General features: G+C 51.7%; 4 protein-coding genes across 4 annotated transcripts; 2 read left to right on the top strand and 2 right to left on the bottom strand.

Annotated features, from left to right (window-relative positions):
• Positions 1-1,169: 1,169 nt before the first annotated feature.
• Positions 1,170-4,005, top strand: SEPMUDRAFT_146798 (P-loop containing nucleoside triphosphate hydrolase protein). The gene is made up of 3 exons (XM_016903873.1): positions 1,170-2,443; positions 2,500-3,638; positions 3,811-4,005. The coding sequence occupies exons 1-2, from the start codon at positions 1,279-1,281 to the stop codon at positions 3,558-3,560; spliced, it is 2,226 nt and encodes a 741-aa protein (XP_016766004.1). The 5' UTR covers positions 1,170-1,278; the 3' UTR covers positions 3,561-3,638; positions 3,811-4,005.
• Positions 4,006-4,625: 620 nt separating this feature from the next.
• On the bottom strand, positions 4,626-8,274 carry SEPMUDRAFT_34484 (linoleate diol synthase; the record flags this gene model as incomplete). The annotated part of the gene is made up of 4 exons (XM_016908572.1): positions 4,626-5,609; positions 5,678-6,208; positions 6,272-7,194; positions 7,263-8,274. 4 exons carry the CDS (start codon positions 8,272-8,274, stop codon positions 4,626-4,628), a joined length of 3,450 nt encoding a protein of 1,149 aa, XP_016766005.1.
• A 1,732-nt stretch (positions 8,275-10,006) lies between these two features.
• Positions 10,007-13,689, bottom strand: SEPMUDRAFT_146801 (pantothenate transporter liz1). The gene is made up of 6 exons (XM_016903874.1): positions 13,423-13,689; positions 13,056-13,360; positions 12,869-12,975; positions 12,267-12,775; positions 10,229-12,194; positions 10,007-10,123 (listed from the first exon to the last, which is right to left on the bottom strand). Exons 1-5 carry the CDS (start codon positions 13,591-13,593, stop codon positions 11,739-11,741), a joined length of 1,548 nt encoding a protein of 515 aa, XP_016766006.1. The 5' UTR covers positions 13,594-13,689; the 3' UTR covers positions 10,007-10,123; positions 10,229-11,738.
• SEPMUDRAFT_32161 (synaptic glyco protein SC2) lies at positions 10,086-11,114 on the top strand (the record flags this gene model as incomplete). The annotated part of the gene is made up of 2 exons (XM_016908488.1): positions 10,086-10,125; positions 10,231-11,114. 2 exons carry the CDS (start codon positions 10,086-10,088, stop codon positions 11,112-11,114), a joined length of 924 nt encoding a protein of 307 aa, XP_016766007.1.
• Positions 13,690-14,325: the final 636 nt, after the last annotated feature.

Here is a 14,325-nt window from a genome sequence, read left to right on the forward strand (position 1 = left end):
AGATGGACATTACAGATACCGAAGGAAGAAGACGTCCGACTGCTTTGCCAAGCGGAGTCAAGAAGGCCGGCGCCGGAACTCTCTAGAATGATCAATCACGTTGACGATCCTGCACAGCGCCACCTGATAGAGCGCCGGCCGAGGTCGCACGAGCCAAAAAACGATCACATAGCAACAGCATGGGTTTCAAGTCGGGCCATGATGAGACAGCGTGTGAACTCACGGGCGTTGCTGAACAACCTTCAGCGTGTCACTGTTGACGGATAGGCAAGACTGAATCGGCCGCAAGGGCGTCTGGTTGTCCGACGTGAAGGCTGTTTTACGAAACACAAGATTGATAATGATGATGATGAGGTGTAGCTTACCTCCTATGATCCCTGTCCATGCTAAGAGGCTGCCTTGCAGCTTTCCGGGCGATGATTGGGAATTGATTGAAAATGATGGAGAATTCAATCTTTCAATGGCGTGCCCACTGCCCAGCACTACATGGGTACCTCTCCCGTGCGACCGCTCAATCTGGCAGTTACACCACCCAAGAGGCGATCGATCTAATGTCCAGATTGTCCAGATATACTTCTGTGCCTGTACTATAGACGAGACAACCGCATTGCACAATGCACAACTCTCTGCATCATTCCCGTAGTGTGCAGTAGTGGTCGGTCGGATGCACGAGAGCCTGCCATATGATTTCCATTGAGCAAGGGTGAAACAGTACTTTTTTTTGTACCTTTTTTGTACCTTTGTCCCTTTTTTTTCTTAGGGGTTATTCTTACACGCTCCCAACGCGATCACGTCGGGGTCTCTTCCAAAGTATGATTGCCCGCTTTGAGAGAACGGGGAGACCAGTCGCATCATCAGATCAGAGGCGAGAAGCAGCCGTGAGCAATCTTCTCATCATCTCGTCCAGGGAATAGAGTGCATTTTGTGATGTATCCCGTCCCGTTCCCACGAGTAGAAAGCAATGTCTCTACCTCCATAGGTGGGAGTCTAATTTTGTCATCCGGTACGCTAGCTCCATTCGGGTGTTTAAAGAGGGGTCTCAATTTTTCCAAACACGTCGGGTATTCTACCTCGTAGCGGGTACTGCTGTACAACAAAATAATCCGCTTTGCCACGCTTGTTGACCACGCACTGAGCGCCGCCGCCGCCTGCAGACCGACGCCACCACCGACGAGTCAAATCCATATCGGCCTTGCAAAACTGGTCCGCACGCGAGCTGGCCGTCATCCGGAGCACCATCCGGCCACCCATACCACACGTCCCATTGTGATAGTCGCGATGCAGTCCGATATACGAGAGCAGCTGCCACAGGTCGATCCGGTCGTGGCAGAATATGCTTCCGGATATCTCGAACATGAGCATGGCTCCGATGAAGCTGCCGCAGCCATCTTGCAGCTTCTCTTGTCTGCATCGGGGGATCTTTCGGGTGAGAACGAAGCCTCAGTGCAGAACTTGGTCCAGAAATTCGTCTCGCGTCTCCACAGCCAAGATGGCATTGATGGGGGGCGGCGGCGACAACAGGCTCCTTCAGCCAAGAGGCTGGACCAGACCATCCAAGTGGCCTCGCAGCGAGGAGTCTCCTCGACCTTGGGTCTGACCGGTGCTACTGTAGACTTGGAATCTGCAAACACACGCAAGGTCGAGTCTCGTGTAGACAAGAAGAAGCTTGAAAAGGCTGAACGTAAGCTGCGTGCGAAACAAGACCGAAAAGTCTTCAAAACCGTCGAGTATGAGGCTTCTCGGCTGCTCGACCAGCCGGATGAGCAGCAGTCATACGAGGAGTTCTTCATGGCGGTCAACCCGCTGCAGTTGGGTGCAGACTCGCAGTCCAAGAGTAAAGATATCAAAGTCGATGCCATTGATATCTCCATTGGTGGTAAGCGTATCTTGATGGATACGAACCTGACGCTCGCCTACGGCCGCAGGTATGGTCTGGTCGGGCAAAATGGTATCGGTAAATCGACATTGCTCCGAGCCCTCAGTAAGCGAGAGGTGGCGATTCCTACTCACATTTCTATTCTTCACGTCGAACAAGAGATTACGGGAGATGACACACCGGCACTACAAGCAGTGCTGGACGCCGATGTGTGGCGGAAACATCTTCTGAGAGAACAGGAGAAGATCACCAAGGAGCTCGCAGAACTCGAGGCCGAGCGATCGTCCATGGCAGACACGTCCACAGATGCGGCACGACTCGATCAGCAACGCGAGGGTCTCGATATCACGCTGAGTGATGTCCAAGGCAAGCTCGCAGAGATGGAGTCGGATAAGGCAGAGCCACGTGCGGCCAGTATTCTGGCTGGTCTGGGTTTCTCGCACGAGAGACAGCAGTTCGCGACCAAGACCTTTTCTGGTGGTTGGCGTATGCGTCTTGCTCTGGCGCGTGCACTGTTTTGCGAGCCTGACCTGCTACTGCTGGATGAGCCGTCGAACATGTTGGATGGTAAGTCTCATCTCGTTGGTGAGAGATCGTGCCATGGTAAACTGACATTTCCACAGTTCCGTCCATCACTTTCTTGTCAAACTACTTACAAGGCTACCCCAGCACAGTCCTGGTTGTATCTCACGACAGAGCCTTCCTGAACGAAGTTGCCACAGACATCATTCACCAGCACTCTGAACGTCTCGATTACTACAAAGGTGCAAACTTCGACTCGTTCTACGCGACCAAAGAAGAGCGCCGCAAGACCGCGCAGCGAGAGTACGAGAAGCAGATGGGCGAACGCGCTCATCTGCAAGCGTTCATCGACAAGTTCCGCTACAACGCCGCAAAGAGTTCCGAAGCGCAATCCCGCATCAAGAAACTGGAGCGCATGCCAGTCCTCGACCCGCCCGAGAGTGTCTACACTGTACACTTCAAATTTCCCGATGTCGAAAAGCTCTCTCCGCCCATCATACAAATGGATAATGTCACCTTTGGCTACAGTCCCGACAAGATCCTTCTCAAAAATGTCGACCTCGACGTCCAACTCGACTCCCGCATCGGTATCGTCGGACCCAACGGAGCCGGCAAGACCACCGCACTCAAACTCCTCATCGGGGCCCTCTCGCCCACTTCAGGTCTAATTTCCCAAAACCCCCGTCTGAGAATCGGCTTCTTCGCCCAACACCACGTCGACGCCTTAGACCTCAACGCCAGCGCCGTAGGCTTCATGGCCGCTCAATACCCAGGCAAATCCGACGAAGAATACCGTCGCCACCTCGGAGCCTTCGGCATCACCGGCATGACCGGCCTCCAAAAAATGGCCCTCTTATCCGGAGGCCAGAAATCCCGCGTCGCATTTGCGTGTATCGGCTTACAAAACCCTCACATCCTCGTCCTGGACGAACCTTCCAATCACTTGGATATCGAAGCCATGGACGCTCTCAGCACGGCGTTGAGCCAATTCCAAGGTGGTGTCTTGATGGTCAGCCACGATGTGACCATGTTGCAAAACGTGTGCACGAGCTTGTGGGTGTGCGATAATGGTACTGTCGAGCACTTTGATGGCACGGTGAAGGATTATAAGAAGAGAATTACGGCTCAGGCGGGCGATGCGGGTGTTGTTGCTCAGCATTAAAAAGAACCTCTCCGTCATCCCTGATCTGTCTGTCTGTCTGTCTGGATATGGACATGATGGAGTGTGGTGGTTACATAGGTACGTTATAGATGCGAGAGTGCGAGAAGAAGAAACACCATCTTCACGCGCAACACGGCAACAACAGGCAGTGTCGACTACATAATTCGTGTATTGGACACCAAGAACTCTCTACCAAAGAACTCTCTACCAAAGAGTCTGTGTCTGTCTCTTTCTTACTGACCATCCCTAGTCGTCTACAAGTACCGCCCTCGACAGTACCCATAAGCAAACACCTAAAAGTACCTAAGTATATGTACCCAAGGTACCTAGGAGGTAAGGTAAGTATCAATCGAGAAAGCCAAAGACACTGTGTCTAGCACAGTTGCCTAGTCAAGTCAATCACTCAATCACTCAGTTAGTTCAATCAGTTATAAGAACATCCTCCACCCCCACCCATATACACCTACCCACCTACCTACCTACCTGACCTCTGGATACTACTCACCTTATCGTACCCTAGAAGCCGGAAATTTCGAAAAGAACCAGAAACGAAAGAAAAAGATAGATATTAGAACAGATACATACATTACTTAGGTATACCGTATACATGTACTGTAGGAGGTAGGATAAAGAGAAATGTAAATTGTAATCCTAAGGTATCATCCTAGTCAATAATAGATAAGGTAGGCAATACTTACATGTACCTGTAAGTGTAGGTAAGGTATCATATCAATAGTACATGTCAAATAATACTAGGTAGCGATTTCTACATCTACGGTAAGGTTATTTATTTCTCTTCTATTGGAACATTGATTCTTTAGCCTATCGAGTGATTCGAGTCGGACTCTAGAAAAAAATCTACAAACGGGGAAGACCTAGAGTGCAGACCCCTGTAGGCAACCATTTCCTCGATACCTTGTGCCTGCTTGCTTAGGCAGCCGAATAAGGAAAGAAAATATGAATACGATTGTGACTCATTGGTCCATCCATCAATCAATGGAATCACGCCACCAAGCCAAAGCCCTAAATTACTCCCAACTGCAAGGTACTCAAGTCCATCTCTATCTAAATCCCATTTGACCTCCTCTCGACTTCAGGTATGATCCCATCCCAAGAAACTTTCAAACTGGTCGGAAAAGGGAAATACTGGTCCCAATCCTCGGTCAAATACAGGTGATAGTGCCAACTCTCGGGCAGACCCCCAGTCTTCGAATCACCAGGTACAAATTCCTTCAACACCTTCTTGATCTGGTGTTCTTGACTGCCTCCATTACCAACAGCAACAGGTGCAGCTCTCAAGTTGTCCAATCTTCCGACAACTTTCAACATGGTCGTCAAAGCCACCCTGGTCATGGGGAGACCCAAGCATTGATGGGCTCCATGTCCCAGCATGAGATAACTGTCCAAAGGTCGATCGAGGACGACGACATCCGGATCCGGAAAGGCTCGAGGGTCCCGAGATGCAGCTTTGAAGTTCGCCATGACGATATCTCCCTTTTGCAATTTATGCGTAAAAACACCATTCTCGCTCCCCGGGAGATTCGTGAGGCCCGTATCGTCCACAATGGTGGTATCCTTGGTCGTGAAGCGGAAAGCACCAGTTTCGCCACTGAGACGTGCACCTTCCATGAGATAGTGCATCAACACGTCATCTGCCTCTGGAGTGTCGAGCTTAGCCAATCTGTTGATTTCCGGGAGATGCTCTTTGCCTTCAGTGAAGAAGTAATCGAGCGCTTGTGCAAACAGTTGGCCTTGGTTAGGGACCATGCCGCCGACTGTGCCCATGATATGACCAAATACCAGCTCTTCGGTGTTCATGTGCGGGTTCGCTTTGCACAGTTGGGCGATCATATGCACGCCATAATCTGCCAGTGGACCATTGTTTGGCTTGACGGCATCGATGAGCGTCTCCGCGAGTCTTCCGGTTTTCTTAATACTCTCGACTTGCAGTGCCATGAGTTTTCCCAGTTGTTGACAAGCTTCACGAGCCTTCATGCGCAGCGGAAAGGATTTCGGTGGGTCTAGATCGAAGAAGACGCAAATGAAGACCTAATTCCGCACACACACACATTAGCTCATGTCGTTATCGCATGTCCTTGAGTGAGCTCGTCACTTACCGCAGCCATGATCAAATACATCTGCTGCTCGGTGAAGATCCCTCTAGGAAACTCCTTTGTCTTCAACGGCAACGAGAACAGTTCGCTCCCAAAATGCACGTGTGCAATGTTGCTTACATCTCTCACAAGATCCACATAATTCACTCCCGCCAATGTATAACTCTTCTCCTTCAGCAACTCCGTAGTCTTTCTCTCGTAAAACTCCCTCACTGCTTGCAGCCATTTCTCGTTGCCCTTCGGCTGAGTGGTTGATGCCCCGTTTGTAAAGTACATGGCCTTCTCCATCATCATTCGTGACTCGGCATTTTTGGGGCCGTCACCAGCAAGCATGAAGTTGCGCACTTGGTGGCCCATCAGGAACTCCATTGCGGGGCCCCATGTAACGTGGTAGGTGGCTTGGTCTTCAGTCACTTGCTTGACTGCTGCTGCACTGAAGAGTACCACGGGGTGCTTCTTTTCAGTAGGTCTGTCGAACTGGTAGAGGTGATCCTTGTTCAGACCTTTGAGAATGGTGGACATTTCTGAAGGGATCTGTAGATACGTTAGCTCCGGTCATACAACACCGGCCATCCCTCTGCTTGTGAAACGACTCACGGTCATCGGATAATGCGCATAAACACTCATTGGATCAAAGCTGTTCGGCAGCGCCCTCAGCAACAGCTTGTAGAAAACACAGCCATTATCAATCGTCAAGTCGCTCGAAGCTTCCTGGAAGCCCCAGTTCGTGAGGAGAGCAGGCGTGTACGAGCTGGTGTAGAATCTGTCGCCTCGGACCAACGCCACGGCATCAGATAACACGCCACGACTGGTAGTAAATGACGGGCAAAGACCCGAGCCAGGCAGTTTAGGATCCTTGGCATCTTCCACTACTAATCCAGGATAAAGTTCCACTTGATCGGGAGTGTCATAGAGGTGTCGAAGGGCGTCAGCGACCTCCTTGTTGTCGGTGATGGATTCGAACGTTTCATGGGGAGTGAGGTCGAAATGTTTACGCATCTCATTCAATGTGGCGCACTTCCATGTCCGAGCCTGGCGGATCCCGAGGATTTCAATGGCTTTCATCACAGTGGGAACTTGCTGCGGCCCCATGGTGTTGGCGCAATCTTCAATACTACTGATCAGGAGTTCTGCTAGCTCGTCATCCTTGAAGTTCCCAGCGAATGGGCCCGTTTCGACACGGTCCATTCTCTCTTCTTGCAGAGCAGGCCAGTGGCGCTCGTTGGGCTCCTTGGACTCGGTCTTGGCTTGTAGCTGCTGCAGCGCACCCAAGAATTTGTACATGTGTTCTGGCTTGTGGGCGTCGGCTGCTGCTATGCTGGGAAACATCTCTTTGAACAATTGCTGTGTCCACAGATCGTCTCGATGTGAAACAGCGGAGTGCCATCTGTAAACGAGATTGAACTCTGCGGCACACTGGTTACCGGTGCCAACGGGCGGGCCATCGACAATATTCACGCGTGGGTCGAGCTGCCAGTTGTCGTCGGTCCTATTCAGATTCAAAATCGTTCGCACGTAGTCTGTAGTGGTGGCAGTCAGTAGCCACACCGGCCTCGAAACCTTGGCGAGGGAAATCTGTTTAACTCACCAATGAGAATCATATTGATGTAGAGCCCACAAGTAATAAGTCTCGCAGTCTGGAAAAGATCGTCATCCCTCTTATCCAAATCCTTCTCCCCATATCGATCGACCGTCTTCTGTCGTGGATTGACACTGAATCTGTCATCCTCATTGATCTTTGCCAACTGCTCCACCACATAATTATGGTATCGATTGAAGCAGATCAGCAGCGCACCCACACCTGGTGGGAAAGTCAACAATCTCGTCTCGGAGAAGCAATCAGGTTTGATCTTCCCGTCTTGGAAAGTTCTCATGCGCTTCTGCTCTTCCCAGTTGGAACCATAGAGTGGCGCCAGATCCAGGTAGGAAGATGTGTTGGATTTGTTGTAATCTGCGTGATCGGTTCGGAAGATATCATGGATAATGATACTCGCCAGATAGAACAGCATACTCGAAATGCGATTGGGGTGTGGAGTGGAAGAGCCCTCCTTCCGGGCCATGAGCGAGTCAAATAGAATGCCCGGATCGGGTAGAACGCCGGGTTGCTTGACCTTCGGCGCTACTGTTCGTGCATACGGCATGCCCGCTTTGCCAATGTTGGGGTTTTTGTAGCTGTTGTTACTCCCATCTGGTTGTCGGAATTGGAACTCGTCGCTGAGAAGGGTTTGAGGAGGGTGTTCGAGGTCATCCCAGAGGGTGGTAACCAAGCTCTCGGTAATCTTCTTCTGGAGGAAGCCGTCAGGCATCTTGCAAGCCACTGCAATCATACTCTCCATCAAGTATTGCTTGTCGTTCAGAGGTTGACCAAGCTTGGAAGCCTTGACGGCTTTGAACAGCCCGTCTAGATCCTTGACATCTTGCCTACCGATATCACGAAAGATCTCATTCACGTCCTCCCAGAGGTTCTCCTTCTCTGGTTGTGGTAAATATGAGCCATCGCCGGAATGCGTGGGCAAGGGTGCTTTGACGGCAGAAAGGAGCGTCTTCATCTGCTGCAGCGACTGCCATACATTTGCCCGAGCTCTGTCCAGTGTCGACATTTCAGGCTCAGGCGGTGATTCGATGCCATCTGTGTGTGCTGTTTGCGTTCTCATTGGCTTGCCGTTCACGATACTCTCATACTGGCGAGGGTTGTTCTCACTCTTACTGCCATTTGTGGCAAACTTGGGGCTAGGAAAGGAGTTAGCGGCTCGCGTCATGTTGGATGTTGTGTGAAAAAGCAGCAAAAGGTACTATGTAGCAGCATGAATGTGCGGAATCCTGGTTGGCAGACTGAGCTCGTCTTTCCAAGGCGGGCACCAATCCTTGTCGAGGCCGGTTTCGAATTTATCGCCTTCGCATGGCGCTTTCGGCAACGGTTTATTGCACGTGTCTGATCTCATTCTGGAGGTTCCAACACGGGCTCGAGGTCGCCGTCTTGCCATTGCCGCATCGGGTACTGGATCTTGCTTCACCCCATCCAACCAGTCGTCGTGCTTGGCAGTACCAATACCGCCACTGGTCGTGATAAGGCTGCCCCGAAGCTGTCTTGACCTGTACGAAGTTGTCTCTGGCGTCCCATTCGGCTGCAGCAGCTCCCGCGGCTCGGTAGGTCTGTATCGTTTGTCGTTCATATTAATCTCGCTAAGAGATGTCTAAGGTCTAAGATAGGCAGATGTAGCAGGGATCGCGGCATTTCGTGCGAGATGGTCGAAGGGATTCAGGTTGCTATTAGGTTGGCGAAGAATGTCATGACCGGAGATGAGGTGGACGGCAAATGCGATGAGATGGTTCAAGACGGGAGGTTCCAGTTTCCTGTCCAATGGCTCCTGCGGTAAGGTATGTTGTAATATTTCCAGCGCTGAGGCAGGAGCTGCGGGTCTCCGGATGGGGCAAGTGCTTTCTATAAATTGGAGGTCGACTCTTACCTTTTCTGTTGTTCCATCATGGACATTCAGGTATGCTGCTTTTGCTGGCCAGCTGTCGGAACTGTGAGTGAAGTAAAGTATTGCGAGAAGAAGCACGGTGGGCGGTGTGGCAAGATTCAATAAGTGTAACTAGGTCCAATGTCAAGTCCCTGGGAATGCACAGGCAGTAATAATAAGCTCAGACAATCAGCATGGAGCAGCAACTTGTTATATACCTGGTAGTGCTAAGCCGAGGGCATGTCGACGTCGAAGTCGACGCCCTCTATCGTGACCGGTATACTACAGTACCTTACATGTATGGTACTCATCTGTCTCGCATCCGATCCATTTTTGACTTTGGGGACTGAGGCTGAGCGGCCGTCCCGATGCTCTCATGCATGCGCAGAGCACCAGCCGAGTCCCAAAGTATTGGCGGACATAAGGTAGGCGTCAGCTGTGAGGGAGGTCTGGCTAGGAGCTGTCAGCCAGGATGCAAGCCAGCCACCTGCATGGCAGTGGGCAGTAGTGGTGTAGGTAGTCCTGGTAGGAGGAGTGTGACTTTGTTCTCCTCCACCTGGTCTTGGCGTGTCGATCCCTCACCGACGGACGGCGGTGGGTTGGGGCGGAGCGGGGTGGAGCGGAGCAGAGGCAGAAGCAGAAGCCGAGACAGAGACATGAGGCGGGAATGTTGAAGGGGAACAATATTCGTATCTGTTGTACAACTCATGCTGTGCCTGACAGGCACATCGTCCACTTCACGAACCCGACTCGAACTCACTAGGAGGTAGAACAGCTAGCTATACGGCGGCCCGAGGCGGAGGGCGGCCGTTGGCACGTTGCATGTGTCAATAAGGTAATTCATCAACACCTTACTTGTGAGGAGGTAGGAGGTACCAATCTCTTCTTCTTCCCAATTCACTTCGTACCACGCATCACTCTGCATTCCAGGCTGTGCCGCCAGCAAGATGGCCTCCCGACCGGTGACTCTGCAGGTCAAGCCCCGAGGTGCGTACACCGAACGGCATGATCAATAGACACACCGGCGAAGAGATGGTGGTGTACCATCCATGTCCACGTAGCATCCATTACTCACATGCAGTGATCTGACAGGCAAACGCATTCCCTCGCTACCCGCCAGCACTTCCATCTACGTGCAAGGCAGCACCGCCGACCTCTACCACCGCATCGCCGCCGAGTCCAACTTCTCCGTGCACCGCCTGCGCATCACGCGGGAAGACGACGGCACCTTCATTCCCAACGACAAGACCAAGAGCGTCGAGTCCTTCCAGCTTCGCAATGGCAGCACCATCCTCGTCAAAGACCTGGGCCTCCAGATTGCCTGGCGAACTGTCTTCATCATCGAATACCTGGGGCCCCTCCTCATCCACCCCTTCTGCTACCTCGCCCGTCCCTACATCTACAAAAATGCCCCGCCGCAGCCATCTCAACTGCAGACCCTCTCCGTGGTCATGATTGCCCTCCACTTCCTCAAAAGAGAGCTGGAGACCTTCTTCGTCCACCGCTTCAGCAGCGCTACCATGCCCGCTTCCAACATCTTCAAAAACAGCGCTCACTACTGGCTCCTCTCCGGCTTCGAAATCGCCTACTTCATCTACTCCCCGACCCACCCGACCTCCACCTCCTCCTTGATTCCCCTCATCGACTACACTGCCGTGGCAGCTTACACCTTCGCTGAGCTCGCCAATCTCAACACTCACCTGATCCTCCGAAATCTGCGATCTCCCGGCGGCACGGAGAGAGGTGTCCCACAAGGGTTTGGATTCGCATGGGTGACTTGTCCGAACTATCTATTCGAGGTGATTGCCTGGGTCAGCATCTGTGTGGTGACAAGGAGTTGGACTACGGCTCTGTTCACAGCTGTGGCTGGTGGGCAGATGGCTGTGTGGGCGAAAAAGAAGGAGTCGAGGTACAGGAAGGAGATGGGCGCCAAGTATGCGAAAAAGAAGTTCGCTATGATTCCTGGCTTGATTTGAGGAGTGACTATCCGGGAAGAAAAGGACAAACAGCTTCGAGAGGTTGATGAAGAGGTGGACCATAGTATGCGGAGGAGAGATGGATGACGAACCAAGTGCTTCTCTCTGTCTGCTGGAAATATCCAGCTGACGGTATTCGGCTAGTCAGGCGACCAATCTGGAGACGGCCTCGCTCAGTTGAAGTAGAGCAAGCCATTCCCTTCATGCAGCAATACGATTTCTAGTCTCAGTGGGAACATGAAGCAGCTTGACCGACGGAAAGGTTCGCGGGCTCAGCAAAGCTTGCATGGACGGCAGTGGCTCAAGGTCAACAATGCAACAGATCTGAAATGGCACCAATAACAGAATTCCGGGAAAAGTCGTTACATCATCTACATATATTTCTGTCTCAAGCTAATACATCACAATACCTACTCCAGAACTTTCTACCGCTCGTCCAGAATCGCTGCCGACAGCCACTCCTGTGAGGGCAGAAAAGGAGAATCTGTAATTCGATGGCATAGTAACAGAAAACATTTCCCGAGCACTTGGGACAAGGCATTCATATGAGCACATGGTTGTCAAGGGAAGGAACGATGATGAATAATGTTCCAATCACATCACGGGATAGAACAAATCCTCCATCTACAACGTATATCGAAACCCTCTCAACCCCTCAATCACCTTCCCCCCAGCCTCAGCGCGCTGATTCGCACGCTGAAACTTCCACATCATACCCGCCGTAATCACGACCGTCAGTCCCGCAGCAATAATCGTCGTATAAATCCCCGGTCCATAACCCGGCTTATCCTCCGATCGAAACACTGTACTTCCCACAATCCCTCCAATCCCACCCGCTCCCACGAGAGTCGCGCTCGCAAACGCGCGTTTCCACTGTCCACGAATGTTGTTGGCTTGGAAGGAGAGAATGGAAGGGATATTCGCATTGCACGAAGTAGTGGCGAGGAAGACTCCAAAGTAGCGCGCTCCGGGGTTGGTGGCGAATCCCAGGAGGGGAAGACCGATGAGGCCGAGGATGGCGTTGAGGATGATGATGGGGCCGCGGAGGTGGTGTTTGTCTCCGTACCAGGCACAGCCGTACTGTGAAGAACATGATTTGTTAGTGCGGATTCCTTTTGGATGAAGATGAGGGAAAAGAAAGAATCTACTCACCATCCAGATCGCTGCCAGGACATAAGGTGGAGCAATCAGACATTCTGCCAGAGCTTCACCAAAGCCCATTCCCTCGTGAAGAATAATTGGCAAAAAATACGCAATGGCATATGTCGTCGTCGTCGTCAACCCAAACAAGGCCGCAAATCCCCAAATCTTACTATCCAATCCACAACGCAAATACGTCGCCAAGCGAAACGGTTCCGCAATCGCATCACTCCGATCCTGTTCAATGCGCGCCACGATGAAATTCGCCTCTTTCTGATTCAGAAATCCCAGAGCGAAGGATTTACTCTTCTGCGCTGCATTTTCTGGGAAATCGGCAATGGTGAAGGCGCCGATGATGGCTACGGCGCAGGTGATGAGGCCTTGCATGATGAAAATCCATCTCCAACCAGCGATGCCTTCCATCACGCCGGGCCGGAGGGTCGGGTTGGCTTTGGTGGGACCGTAGTGTTGACCGTAGTCTGGGCCGAGATTTCCGAGGCCGTTCATTTGCATGAAGCCGTCTGCTCGTTATTAGTCTGAGGCTATGGCATGACTGGGGGCAAGGTTCTTTTGTGGTACTACTGTACAAAGAGCGGTACGAGGGAAGGACTTACATGACATGATGCCGGAAAAGGCAGAGGATAAGCTTCCAATGAGGTAGAATACGGCATATCGCTTCTGGAGATCGTACCGCGGGTACCAGCAGGACAGCAAGTATGCACTTGAAAACGCATCCTGTCAGCCTTCTGTATGACGCGTGGATATGGAGGGATGTATTGTTGAGTACATGGATGTACTTACCACCCTGGGAAGAAACCGGCCTCGAACACGCCCAATACGAGACGAAGCGGGATCATCTGAGTCCACGTCTTCACAAAGGCGAAAGTAAGCATTGTGATTCCCCATAGAAGCGTTATCGACGGCAAGAAGATTCTAGGTCCAAGCTTTCTGAGGATGACGGTGGCAGGTGGTTGAAGGAACACATAGGTGATGAAGAACACCAGCACGATGGTCGAGTAGCGGAATCCAATCAACTTGAGATCAACGCCCATGCCCGCGACGACGGCGATTCCCAAATTCGTTCGGTCCATAAGTGACACGCAGTACTGCAAGAGAGTGTCAATGAACAACAGCCCACCAATGGTTATGGCGAGCCTGCTTTGCTTACCATGCAGCCCAGTGTCAAAACTAGCCGGATGTCGATACGCCGAATCAACTTCTTCTGCTCCTCTGCAGTCAGGGAGTGGAGACGGTCGTCGACAGTGGATTCATCGGAAGTCGTTCGTTCGAGATAGACGACTCCCGTCTTCTCTTGGTCGTGGTCAGCCATGGTGGCCATGGCAAAACCCTACCGACGGTCGTGAGGTGGTAGGTAGCAAGAGGGCGTGCGTCTTCTTGTGAGATTGAGTGAGAGCACACTTGATGATGATGATGATAAAGTGATGAGAAGCTAAGAGATGTAAGCCTGTAATCAGACCTGGGACCCCAGCAGCTTTATGCTGCACAGTCCTACAATGCCATCCGCTAGGTACTCCTCATGGCACTTTTTTTCATCTCTCAACAGGTCACAAGACAGCGCGCACGCACATCCATCCACACGTTGTGGGCTGCGAGCTAGAATACGCCATCGAAGCCTTATTTCTGGCACGATATCAGTCGGCAGATGAGCCTAATGCACTATATCCCCACGTTTCCCATGTGGTGGTTGCGGAGGTCTGGGGTAGTCGTCTACGCTAAGAGCTTCAGACCTGATTTTCAGACTCAAGCTCGTGAGCCCAGACTCTTTTTTGGTACTGCAACCTCAAGCCACCCTCTCCGCAAAATGCAGAACTCTACTTATTACCTACAGCCTATCGACGATATCAAGGCTGCATTCATCAGCGACCTATCGTCGCCAGCCTTCAAAGCTGCCAAAATAAAAATTCGGTGACGAGTCGAGACGATACCCGAGGCAAGTTTCCCTTTTTCTTTTTCTGGTAGGGGAGTTATTCCCGCAGAGAGAGAAGCATGCACGTCGGGTGCAGGAGTAAGAGGCTGTTCAATAGCCTCTAACCGCAGTTGCCGCAGTCGC

The sequence above is a fragment of the Sphaerulina musiva genome (genome assembly GCF_000320565.1).
Source record: "Sphaerulina musiva SO2202 unplaced genomic scaffold SEPMUscaffold_1, whole genome shotgun sequence".
Classification (NCBI taxonomy): Eukaryota; Fungi; Ascomycota; class Dothideomycetes; order Mycosphaerellales; family Mycosphaerellaceae; genus Sphaerulina; species Sphaerulina musiva.